Source organism: Liolophura sinensis, chromosome 8 (assembly GCF_032854445.1).
Source record: "Liolophura sinensis isolate JHLJ2023 chromosome 8, CUHK_Ljap_v2, whole genome shotgun sequence".
NCBI classification, from domain to species: domain Eukaryota; kingdom Metazoa; phylum Mollusca; class Polyplacophora; order Chitonida; family Chitonidae; genus Liolophura; species Liolophura sinensis.
Genome location: NC_088302.1, coordinates 57,027,622 through 57,041,424, shown reverse-complemented (window position 1 = coordinate 57,041,424; position 13,803 = coordinate 57,027,622). Strand labels below are relative to the sequence as shown.

General features: G+C 41.5%; 1 protein-coding gene across 1 annotated transcript in view; it reads left to right on the top strand.

The window, feature by feature from the left end:
• LOC135472259 (medium-chain acyl-CoA ligase ACSF2, mitochondrial-like) overlaps positions 1 to 13,803 on the top strand; it is a 33,062-nt gene that overhangs the window by 18,256 nt on the left and 1,003 nt on the right. Inside the window, 7 exon segments of the mRNA XM_064751672.1 lie at positions 2,756 to 2,851; positions 7,795 to 7,943; positions 10,709 to 10,877; positions 11,324 to 11,431; positions 12,057 to 12,205; positions 12,389 to 12,530; positions 12,898 to 13,008. Coding sequence (XP_064607742.1) covers positions 2,756 to 2,851; positions 7,795 to 7,943; positions 10,709 to 10,877; positions 11,324 to 11,431; positions 12,057 to 12,205; positions 12,389 to 12,530; positions 12,898 to 13,008 — 924 coding nt within the window.

Below are 13,803 nucleotides of genomic sequence, written 5' to 3'. Positions count from 1 at the left end.
GATGAAGTGATAAGATACCCATCTATGCTTACTTGGATGTTGATGACAATGGTCTGAGTTAAGATGAAGTGATAAGATACCCATCTGTGTGTACTTGGATGTTAATGACAATGGTCTGAGTTAAGATGATGAAGTGATAAGATACCCATCTGTGCATACTTGGATGTTAATGACAATGGTCAGGGTTAAGATGATGAAGTGATAAGATACCCATCTGTGCATACTTGGATGTTAATGACAATGATCAGGGTTAAGATGATGAAGTGATAAGATACCCATCTGTGCGTACATGGATATTAATGACAATGGTCTGAGTTAAGATGATGAAGTGATAAGATACCCATCTGTGCGTACTTGGATGTTAATGACATCTGGTCTGAGTTAAGATGATGAAGTGATAAGATACCCATCTATGTGTACTTGGATGTTAATGACATCTGATCTGAGTTAAGATGATGAAGTGATAAGATACCCATCTGTGCGTACTTGGATGTTAATGACATCTGGTCTGAGTTAAGATGATGAAGTGATAAGATACCCATCTGTGCGTACATGGATGTTAATGACAATGGTCTGAGTTAAGATGATGAAGTGATAAGATACCCATCTGTGCTTACTTGGATGTTAATGACATCTGGTCTGAGTTAAGATGATGAAGTGATAAGATATACATCTGTGTGTACTTGGATGCTAATGACATCTGGTCTGAGTTCAGCTAATGAAGTGATAAGATACCCATCTGTGCGTACTTGGATGTTAATGACATCTGATCTGAGTTCAGCTAATGAAGTGATAAGATACCCATCTGTGCGTACATGGATGTTAATGACAATGATCAGGGTTAAGATGATGAAGTGATAAGATACCCATCTGTGCATACTTGGATGTTAATGACAATGGTCAGGGTTAAGATGATGAAGTGATAAGATACCCATCTGTGCATACATGGATATTAATGACAATGGTCTGAGTTAAGATGATGAAGTGATAAGATACCCATCTGTGCATACTTGGATGTTAATGACAATGGTGAGGGTTAAGATGATGAAGTGATAAGATACCCATCTGTGCATACATGGATATTAATGACAATGGTCAGGGTTAAGATGATGAAGTGATAAGATACCCATCTGTGCATACTTGGATGTTAATGACAATGGTCAGGGTTAAGATGATGAAGTGATAAGATACCCATCTGTGCATACATGGATATTATTGACAATGGTCAGGGTTAAGATGATGAAGTGATAAGATACCCATCTATGCATACTTGGATGTTAATGACAATGGTCAGGGTTAAGATGATGAAGTGATAAGATACCCATCTGTGCATACTTGGATGTTAATGACAATGGTCAGGGTTAAGATGATGAAGTGATAATATACCCATCTGTGCATACATGGATATTAATGACAATGGTCTGAGTTAAGATGATGAAGTGATAAGATACCCATCTGTGCATACATGGATGTTAATGACAATGGTGAGGGTTAAGATGATGAAGTGATAAGATACCCATCTGTGCATACATGGATATTAATGACAATGGTCAGGGTTAAGATGATGAAGTGATAAGATACCCATCTGTGCATACTTGGATGTTAATGACAATGGTCAGGGTTAAGATGATGAAGTGATAAGATACCCATCTGTGCATACATGGATATTAATGACAATGGTCAGGGTTAAGATGATGAAGTGATAAGATACCCATCTATGCTTACTTGGATGTTAATGACAATGGTCTGAGTTAAGATGATGAAGTGATAAGATACCCATCTGTGCATACTTGGATGTTAATGACAATGGTCAGGGTTAAGATGATGAAGTGATAAGATACCCATCTGTGCATACATGGATGTTAATGACAATGGTCAGGGTTAAGATGATGAAGTGATAAGATACCCATCTGTGCATACTTGGATGTTAATGACATCTGGTCTGAGTTAAGATGATGAAGTGATAAGATACCCATCTGTGCATACTTGGATGTTAATGACATCTGGTCTGAGTTCAGCTAATGAAGTGATAAGATACCCATCTGTGCATACATGGATGTTAATGACAATGGTCAGGGTTAAGATGATGAAGTGATAAGATATCCATCTGTGTGTACTGGGATGTTAATGACATCTGATCTGAGTTCAGCTAATGAAGTGATAAGATACCCATCTGTGCATACATGGATATTAATGACATCTGGTCTGAGTTAAGATGATGAAGTGATAAGATACCCATCTGTGCTCACTTGGATGTTAATGACAATGATCAGGGTTAAGATGATGAAGTGATAAGATATCCATCTGTGCTCACTTGGATGTTAATGACATCTGATCTGAGTTCATCTAATGAAGTGATAAGATACCCATCTGTACGTACATGGATGTTAATGACAATGGTCAGGGTTAAGATGATGAAGTGATAAGATACCCATCTGTGCATACTTGGATGTTAATGACATCTGATCTGCGTTAAGATGATGAAGTGATAAGATACCCATCTGTGCATACTTGGGTGTTAATGACATCTGGTCTGAGTTAAGATGATGAAGTGATGTCTGACTACAGTGTAAGATAACCTGTAGTATTGATTGATGTGAAAGTGATGTTGATGCATTTATTTGATTATATTCACCTGTATGATGGCTATCACCTTTATGGCTGGAGGAAACATACCTGTACATATATGTCTTGCTCGAGTAAACCATGACCTTCAGCAAGGCCATGTTGACACGTTGTGTTCTTTGTGTTACAGGGCACCACTGGCTTTCCTAAAGGCAGTACACTGTCCCATCACAATATCCTGAACAACAGTTATTTCACAGGGAGAACGGTGGGCTACCACACCAGGGTACGTATGTATGGCTGGTGTATCCTACATGTGCGTGCTCTCAGGCCAAAGCAGGAAAATGTCTTATATTTTCTATTGAATACTAGTATTTGTGTGTGATTGATCGTTTGTTTGAATGATCATGTGTGTTGTGTTCATATGCGTCATATGCTGCCTCATCATGACACATAGACCGTATATAACGACCAAGTTTCTTCCTGAGATTTACCAGATGTATCCCATGATTCCCTTCCTCTGACTTATTGTCTTACTGACAGAGCGGTGCCGCAGGAGTGCATCAGACCAGTTAACATGCCCACGCTTAACTGAGCAGTAAGCCAGGAAATTCAAGTCTATATCCTACCAGTATCTACCAATGACTCATGTTTCCTCAGTTCTAGTCATAACAGAATTGTTGGGTGCACTTCCCGTTTGAGGAACCTTGGGTTCCATACCAGTAAATGATTGCATTTTTTGTGAAAAAATGGAAATTTGGAATCCTTATCAGGAGAAAGGGCACCTGCACACATACAGAGTGTGGTATGTCAAATACCTGCTTAACTGCAGAGCCCTTCTTGTACAGAGTTAGAATAGAAGAATTCAGCCTACTGCTTATCCTGAACATTAGTGTCGACTTACATGCACATTAAGAGGAAATTGTGAAAACGTGGTTGAAGTCGTTCTGGGTTACTTCAAAGGAATACCTGTCAACTTCTGCTTATATTTGGTAAACATGAAAAATCTCAGTTATTGATGATCAAGTGCCTTCAGATGAAATTGTCTCCATAAGGTGTGGCTTCATTAAGGTACAAGCCATTCAACTAAGACATCCAACTCAACCAAACCGAAAGTAATTGACAGGTAAAATTTAAGGTTTACGTTAACTCTCTAGCAGCTGTAACCCAAACTGTATTTATTATGTATTGAGATATCACAGGCAGATGCAGCTGGCATTCTCTGGCCACTCAGGTTGAAATTTTGCTCCTAGAAGATGCATGAGGGTCAGTCCGTGTAAATTAAGCCGGCTGTTGTGGTGACCCTCTTGGATTTACCATATACGAGGGAGGTTTCCCAAGTTATAGCCCCAAATTCCAAGTGGTTTTTGAGATATGACCATCTAAAAACACCCTGTAAAGTTCATTTTTAACTGTCGTGAATAGGATGTCTGTTCTGGAGGCATTTTTGGATGACCATAACTTCCAATTCAATGGGCCCAGAAGTCTGAAAATCCAAGTACAGGGTATTTTCTACCCTGGCTTTCAGACAGAAAAAGTTCAATGCTTATACGTTATTTTGATTTTCAGTGAGCTGCCATAGGTCATGTGATAGATGAGGAGGTATTTGTTGGCAATTTAAGTGGCCCTGGTCAAATATTGTATATAACATGGAATATGAGTTATTCCACTTTCAGCAAAGGTGTGTTCTAGAAAATGCCAGGCATCTATTTGCTGGCTTGATGGGGTATAGTTAGAAGCACTTGTTGAGTTGACTTACTGTTAAGGCTTATAACCTTCATGTAGTGCACATAATTGTTAATAAGTTTTGAAGAAAAACATGATTACACATTCTAAGTAATTTAACTACTTCAGATTATATAAACATTTGTGGTTATACAAATACTTTAAATAACTTTTTAATGGTTAAATACATTGCCTGAATATAGGTTATGCTGATAAAACGTATATCAAAATGTTGTCTTTTTCAAAAATTTAATTTCAGTAGGAGTTGAGAACAACTCTTGAATTTTCTACCATAGTTGGCTAATAGATGTATCTGAATGTGGAAAAATAGAGGTGTTCAACTGTCAACATGGGGATCAGTTAAGACAAAAACGAGGTAATATGTCCGCTTTTTTGTCCTGGAGCAAAGTTCAGACATCAACTACATGAATAATAATAACTCAAAGTTGTCAGGCTTTCTTCTACAAATTGTCATATACATCTATAATATTAATCAGGCAACAAATATCTCCTAAATCTTTCACATGACCTATGGCAGCCCACTGAAAATACAAAAACAAATTGAACAAAACACAATTTTTAGGGACATATATGTCAAAAAGTATTGAAGATATTAATTTTTTGATTCCATATTCTGAAAGCCAGTTTGGAAAATACCCTGTTGTTAGGCGACACTTTACACATTGTTTTCAAGTCTTTGTGTGTGCTGTGAGAAGCTGTTGTTAGGCGACACTGTACACATTGTTTGCAAGTCTTTGTGTGTGCTGTGAGAAGCTGTTGTTAGGCGACACTGTTCACATTGTTTGCAAGTCTTTGTGTGTGCTTTGAGAAGCTGTTGTTAGGCGACACTGTACACATGGTTTTCAAGTCTTTGTGTGTGCTGTGAGAAGCTGTTGTTAGGCAACACTGTACACATTATTTGCAAGTCTTTGTGTGTGCTGTGAGAAGCTGTTGTTAGGCAACACTGTACACATTATTTGCAAGTCTTTGTGTGTGCTGTGAGAAGCCGTTATTAGAAGACACTGTACACATTGTTTGCAAGTCTTTGTGTGTGCTGTGAGAAGCTGTTGTTAGGCAACACTGTACACATTATTTGCAAGTCTTTGTGTGTGCTGTGAGAAGCCGTTATTAGAAGACACTGTACACATTGTTTGCAAGTCTTTGTTTGTGCTTGAGAAGCTGTTGTTAGGCGACACTGTACACATGGTTTTCAAGTCTTGGTGTGTGCTGTGAGAAGCCGTTATTAGAAGACACTGTACACATTGTTTTCAAGTCTTTGTTTGTGCTTGAGAAGCTGTTATTAGGCGGCACTGTACACATGGTTTTCAAGTCTTTGTGTGTGCTGTGAGAAGCCGTTATTAGAAGACACTGTACACATTGTTTGCTAGTCTTTGTACGTGCTGCGAGACGCTGTTGTTAGGTGACACTGTACACATGGTTTTAAGGTGTTTGTACGTGTTGCGAGACGCTGTTGCTAGGCGACACTGTACACATGGTTTTAAGGTGTTTGTACGTGTTGCGAGACGCTGTTGTTAGGTGACACTGTACACATGGTTTTAAGGTGTTTGTACGTGTTGCGAGACGCTGTTGCTAGGCGACACTGTACACATGGTTTTAAGGTGTTTGTACGTGCTGCGAGACGCTGTTGTTAGGTGACACTGTACACATGGTTTTAAGGTGTTTGTACGTGTTGCGAGACGCTGTTGTTAGGTGACACTGTGCACATGGCTTTAAGGTGTTTGCACGTGTTGCGAGACGCTGTTGTTAGGTGACACTGTACACATGGTTTTAAGGTGTTTGTACGTGCTGCAAGACGCTGTTGTTAGGCGACACTGTGCACATGGTTTTAAGGTGTTTGTACGTGCTGTGAGAAGCTGTTGTTAGGTGACACTGTGCACATGGTTTTAAGGTGTTTGTACGTGCTGCAAGACGCTGTTGTTAGGTGACACTGTACACATGGTTTTAAGGTGTTTGTACGTGCTGCGAGACGCTGTTGTTAGGTGACACTGTACACATGGTTTTAAGGTGTTTGTACGTGCTGCGAGACGCTGTTGTTAGGTGACACTGTACACATGGTTTTAAGGTGTTTGTACGTGCTGTGAGAAGCTGTTGTTAGGTGACACTGTGCACATGGTTTTAAGGTGTTTGTACGTGCTGCAAGACGCTGTTGTTAGGCGACACTGTGCACATGGTTTTAAGGTGTTTGTACATGCTGCGAGACGCTGTTGTTAGGTGACACTGTACACATGGTTTTAAGGTGTTTGTACATGCTGCAAGACGCTGTTGTTAGGCGACACTGTACACATGGTTTTAAGGTGTTTGTACGTGCTGTGAGAAGCTGTTGTTAGGTGACACTGTGCACATGGTTTTAAGGTGTTTGTACGTGCTGCAAGACGCTGTTGTTAGGTGACACTGTACACATGGTTTTAAGGTGTTTGTACGTGCTGCGAGATGCTGTTGTTAGGCGACACTGTACACATGGTTTTAAGGTGTTTGTGTGTGTTGCGAGACGCTGTTGTTAGGTGACACTGTACACATGGTTTTAAGGTGTTTGTACGTGCTGCGAGACGCTGTTGTTAGGCGACACTGTACACATGGTTTTAAGGTGTTTGTACGTGCTGCGAGACGCTGTTGTTAGGCAACACTGTACACATGGTTTTAAGGTGTTTGTACATGCTGCAAGACGCTGTTGTTAGGCGACACTGTACACATGGTTTTAAGGTGTTTGTACGTGTTGCGAGAAGCTGTTGTTAGGTGACACTGTACACATGGTTTTAAGGTGTTTGTGTGTGCTGTGAGAAGCTGTTGTTAGGTGACACTGTGCACATGGTTTTAAGGTGTTTGTACGTGTTGCGAGACGCTGTTGTTAGGTGACACTGTACACATGGTTTTAAGGTGTTTGTACGTGCTGCGAGACGCTGTTGCTAGGCGACACTGTACACATGGTTTTAAGGTGTTTGTGTGTGCTGCGAGACGCTGTTGTTAGGTGACACTGTACACATGGTTTTAAGGTGTTTGTACGTGCTGCGAGACGCTGTTGTTAGGCGACACTGTACACATGGTTTTAAGGTGTTTGTGTGTGCTGTGAGAAGCTGTTGTTAGGTGACACTGTACACATGGTTTTAAGGTGTTTGTACGTGTTGCGAGACGCTGTTGTTAGGTGACACTGTACACATGGTTTTAAGGTGTTTGTACGTGCTGCGTTACGCTGTTGTTAGGCGACACTGTGCACATGGTTTTAAGGTGTTTGTACGTGCTGCGAGACGCTGTTGTTAGGCGACACTGTACACATGGTTTTAAGGTGTTTGTACGTGCTGCGAGACGCTGTTGTTAGGTGACACTGTACACATTGTTTTCAAGTCCTTGTGTGTGCTGTGAGACGCTGTTGTTAGGCGACACTGTACACATGGTTTTAAGGTGTTTGTACGTGCTGCGAGACGCTGTTGTTAGGCGACACTTCCCCACGACTGGCTGTTCATGAACTTCCTATCTTTATCTTGACAGGACAGTCGCATTTGTATGCCGGTACCACTGTATCACTGCTTTGGCATGGTTATAGGCTGTCTACAAATCCCCACCCACGGTGCATGCTGTGTCTTCCCCAGCCCAGGGTTTGAGCCTGGTCCCACCTTGCAGGCTGCCCAGGATGAACGGTAGGTTTTCAGAACACAAATGATGTACTGCATGTAGGGTATACATGTAGTTGATATTGTGTTGTCACTCAGATTGTGGGTTGTTGTGGTTCACTCAGATTGTGATTTGTGGTGCTTCACTCAGATTGTGGTTTGTTGTGTTGTCACTCAGATTGTGGTTTGTTGTGCTTCATTCAGATTGTGGTTTGTTGTGCTTCACTTAGATTGTGGTTTGTTGTGGCTCACTCAGATTGTGGTTTGTTGTGGTTCAATCAGATTGTGGTTTGTTGTGGTTCAATCAGATTGTAGTTTAGACATGTTCAAAAATGTCAGATTGTGGTTGACTGTGGTTCGCTCACACAGGTCAGATTGTGGTTTGTTGTGGCTGACTCAGACATGTCAGATTGTGGTTTGTTATGGTTCACGCAAATTGTGGTTTACTCAGATTGTGGTGTGTTGTGGCTTACTGAGATTGTGGTTTAGACATGTTCAGGCATGTCATATTGTGGTTTGTTGTGGCTGACTCAGACATGTCAGATTGTGGTTTGTTGTGGTTCACTCAGATTGTGTTTTATATGTTGTCTGTGCTTTCAACTGCACCTCTCTGTATGGCGTCTCCACCATGTTCATCAACATGCTGAGTTTAGCTGTTTTGACCTGTCCAGTCTGTATGTATTTTTATGATGGTACCACTGTAGTGCTGCTTTGGCATGGCGATAAGCTGTCTACAAATCCCCACTGAAGGTGCTTGGTGTGTGTTCTGCACCCCAGGATTGGAGGCTGGCCTCATCGTTCAGGAGGAAACGTTAGGTTTTCAGAACACAAATTATTGACTACATATAGGGGTATATTTGAAGATGTTATGGTTTGCTGAGACTAGTTTGTTATGAGTTCACTCAGATTGTGGTTTATGGTGATTCACAGAGATTGTGGTTTGTGGTTGTTCACTGAGATTGTGGTAGTTCACTGAGATTGTGGTTTGTGGTTGTTCAGAGATTGTGGTTTGTTGTGGTTCACTGAGATGTGGTTTGTGGTGGTTCACTGAGATTGTGGTTATGGTTGTTCACTGAGATTGTGTTTTGTTGTTCACTCAGATTGTGATTTGTAGTGGTTCACTGAGATTGTGTTTTGTTGTTGTTCACTGAGATTATGGTTTGTGGTGGCTCACTCAGATTGTGTTTTGTTGTGGTTGATGTGTTGTCAGTGGTTACAGCTGCACCTCTGTGTACGGCGTCCCCACCACGTTCATCAACATGCTGAACCATCTAGAGTTTAGCCACTTTGAACTGTCCAGTCTGTATGTATTTGTATGATGGTACCAATGTAGTACTGCTTTGGCATGGTGACAAGCTGTCTACAAATCCCCACCTAAGGTGCTTGGTGTGTGTTCTGCACCCCATGATTGGAGCCTGGCCTCATCGTTCAGGAGGAAACGTTAGGTTTTCAGAACACAAATTATTGACTACATAAAGGGTATATTTCAAGATGTTGTGGTTTGTTGAGACTAGTTTGTTATGGGTTCACTCAGAGTTTGGTTTGTGGTGGTACACTGAAATTGTGGTTTGTTGTGGTTCACTGAAATTGTGGTTTGTGGTTGTTCACTGAGAGTGTGGTTTGTGGATGTTCACTGAGATTGTGGTTTGTGGTTGTTCACTGAGATTGTGGTAGTTCACTGAGATTGTGGTTTGTGGGGTGTTCAGAGATTGTGGTTTGTTGTGGTTCACTGAGATGTGGTTTGTGGTGGTTCACTCAGATTGTGGTTTATGGTTGTTCACAGAGATTGTGTTTTGTTGTTCACTCAGATTGTGATTTGTGGTAGTTCACTGAGATTGTGGTTGTGGTTGTTCACTCAGATTGTGGTGTGTGGTTGTTCACTCAGATTGTGATTTGTGGTAGTTCACTGAGATTGTGGTTGTGGTTGGTCACTCAGATTGTGGTGTGTGGTTGTTCACTCAGATTGCGGTTTGTAGTGGTTCACTGAGATTGTGTTTTGTTGTTGTTCACTGAGATTATGGTTTGTGGTGGCTCACTCAGATTGTATTTTGTTGTGGTTGATGTGTTGTTGGTGGCAGCACCTCTGTGTACAGCGACCCCACCACGTTCATCAACATGCTGAACCATCTAGAGTTTAGCCACTTTGAACTGTCCAGTCTGTATGTATTTGTATGATGGTACCAATGTAGTACTGCTTTGGCATGGCGACAAGCTGTCTACAAATCTCCACCTAAGGTGCTTGGTGTGTGTTCTGCACCCCATGATTGGAGCCTGGCCTCATTGTTCAGGAGGAAACGTTAGGTTTTCAGAACACAAATTATTGACTAGATAAAGGGTATATTTCAAGATGTTGTGGTTTGTTGAGACTAGTTTGTTATGGGTTCACTCAGAGTTTGGTTTGTGGTGGTACACTGAAATTGTGGTTTGTTGTGGTACACTGAAATTGTGGTTTGTTGTGGTTCACTGAGATTGTGTTTTGTGGTGGTTCTCTGAGATTTTAGTTTGTGGTTGTTCACTGAGATTGTGTTTTGTTGTTGTTCACTGAGATTGTGGTTTGTGGTAGTTCACTGAGATTGTGGTTTGTGGTTGTTCACCCAGATTGTGGCTGTTGTGGTTCACTCAGATTGTGGTTTGTGGTGGTTCACTCAGATTGTGGTTGTTGTGGTTCACTCAGATTGTGGTTTGTGGTGGGTCACTTAGATTGTGGTTTGATGTGATTCACTTACACATGCCAGATTGTGGTTGGTTGTAGTTAACTCAGATTGTGGTTTATGTGTTGTGTATGGTTTCAGCTGCACCTCTGTGTATGGTGTTCCCACCATGTTCATTGACATGCTGAACCACCCAGAGTTTAGCCGCTTTGATCTGTCCAGTCTGTACACAGGAATCATGGCGGGGTCACCCTGCCCAATGGAAGTTATGAAGCAAGTCATTGAGAAGATGCACATGCCAGAAGTCGTGGTAAGCTCATTTTGTTCAAACAAACTTGACTTATCCACAGTGCTCAGTAGAATTTTATGTTAGTGGAATTTTATGTTATTTTATAAATAGTCGAAAAGTAAGTGCTAGTTTGGTGCCATGAAAATGATTGGCAGTAACAGTTACTAGTGGAGTATTAAGTGCTGAGTAATGGCATGACCTCTAGATGTCCTACATTTACATGTACTAGTATTAGTGAACATTTACCTGTATATGTGCCGTTATGTTATGGTCAGAACATTTTGGTCAGAAAAATAATTTAGTATATCTTTTGATTTGTGTTTTAAACTGTACTTAGAAATATTTCATTTATGAGTTGCCAAAAAGCTTTAAAATTTGAAGAAGCCTGGTAAGTCAAGCGCCACAAATGTAGAATTTCAGGAGACTGAAAGATTGCAGTTCATTTATGAAGTGCTATTGTTTTTAAGGTGTGCTATGGGACTACAGAGACCAGTCCGGTGACATATAATGGTTACAGAGATGACCCGGTGGAAAAGAAAGTGTCCACAGTGGGCCATGTTGGAGCTCATAATGAGGTAAGATCATAAGTGATAATGAGGTGAGATCATGGCTCATAATGAGTTGAGGTCATGGGTCATATTGAGGCGAGATCATGGGTCATTATGAGGTGTAATGATGGGTCATAATGAGGTGAGATTATGGGTCATAATGAGGTAAGATCATGGGTCATAGTGAGGTGAAATGATGGGTCATAATGAGGTGAAATGATGGGTCATAATGAGGTGAAATGATGGGTCATAATGAGGTGAGATCATGGCTCATAAGGAGGTGAGATCCTGAGTTTGTCCTGTTGCAAATTGTTCTGACATCAGTGAAGAACACACTCCCATCTTGCTGCATTAAGTCTCCACAGTTTAGAGTATGTACGGCTGCTCTGACCTCAGTGAACAACACGCTCTCACATCTTGCTTCAGTAAGCTTACATGGTTTGGAGTCTGTGCAGTTATTATGTACATGTGCTGACTTCAGCGAACAACCCCATCCCCCTCCCCCCTCCCCCCAATTCCCCCACACGTTGGAGGCTCCAATTGTATGATCATGGCTGACCATGCAGTGTTGTACTCTGTCATATTTGTAATTTGCTCTTGAAAACTGTCTTGGTTTCTGACACCTGCTATATTTAGTTTTTGTCTTGAGCAGGCCAAAGTGATTAACGAGGATGGTGAGATAGTGGAGGTGGGTGTGGCAGGTGAACTTTGCACCCGCGGGTACACAACAATGCTGGGGTACTGGGATGACGCTGAGAAGACAGCCCAGGTGGTCAAACCAGATCGGTGGTATCACACAGGGTCAGTATATTCTTGTCACATTTTCATAACAGTGGCCTCCTATACATTTGTGCAGATACTGGTTTTGATGAGAATATGATAAACTAATAATGCTAATTCAGTGGTGATTGTGATGTGTTTGCTCATGCTCTGTACAAGGACAGGTAATCTCTTAATGGCTCCTCTGCTATTCTCTTGTTGCAGGGACCTTGCGGAGATGGACGATGAGGGTTACTGTAAGATTGTGGGGAGAATTAAGGACATGATCATCAGGGGTGGGGAGAACGTCTACCCCACAGAGATTGAGAACTGTCTGTACAAACACCCCAAGGTACAGGATGTTCAGGTGAGATTCTCAGAGAGAGACAACAGTATAAGCTCCATGATTGGGGTTTCACCAAGTGGTGGCAACAGAATCCTCATCAATACCATAATGGAAGTGTGCACATGCAGTAAAGGTGTAGGAATTATAAAATATTATGTCATTGATGAGAGTTCAAGCCAGTTTCCAGTCAATTTTTTTACACGACTGAAATTTCAACATTAACATGTGCAGTGATAGTTTTTTAAAGCTATACACTCTAGCTGATGCAATATTCTCTTAAACTTGTCAAAGGTGTGCAGAATTTGATCATGGGCAGACATCGGGCGTGAACAAATTGATAATGTTCATAACTGTGTTCGTGAGGATCTTGTGTTCTGTACAAACCCAGGTGATTGGGGTTCCTGATGAGCGGATGGGGGAGGAGATATGTGCCTGTGTTAAAGTCCATGATGGGGAGGCAGCTACGGAGAAGGAGATTAGAGAGTTCTGCAAGGAGAAGGTAACTCTCACAATTACATGTACTTGGGTCACTGAAGCTGTTCATAGCCAAACCAACTATGGGCAATATTGTCATTGTGACTGCCCACAGGAAATGGCAACATCTGCTGAACAAAGCGGTGTATTTACCAGCCAGTTCACAGTTTGATAATTGAAAACATCTAAACCTAGCTGGTGTTTACCAGCTAAGATGACTTTCTGACCTCAAACACAACAAACCTCATGTACAGTATTAATGGAACAGTGCATATCTGTATGCTGTACACATCCAACCCAAGTGCGTATTTGTATGCTGTACACATGCATGTCTGTATGCTGCACATATCCATTCCTGGTGCATATCTGTATGCTGTACACATGGATGTCTTTATGCTGTACACATCCAACCAAGTGTATATCTGTATGCTGTACACATGCATATCTGCATGCTGTACACATCCAACCCAAGTGCGTGTCTGTATGCTGTACACATGCATATCTGTATGCTGTACACATCCAACCCAAGTGCATATCTGTATGCTCTACACATCCAACCCAAGTGCATATCTGTATGCTGCACACATCCAACCCAAGTGCGTGTCTGTATGCTGTACACATGCATATCTGCATGCTGTACACATCCAACCCAAGTTCTTATCTGTCTGCTGTACACATGCATATCTGTATGTTTTACACATCCAACCCAAGGGCGTATCTGTATGCAGTACACATCCAACCCAAGGGCGTATCTGTATGCTGTATACATCCAACCCAAGTTCTTATCTTTATGCTGTTCACGTGCATGTCTGTATGCTGT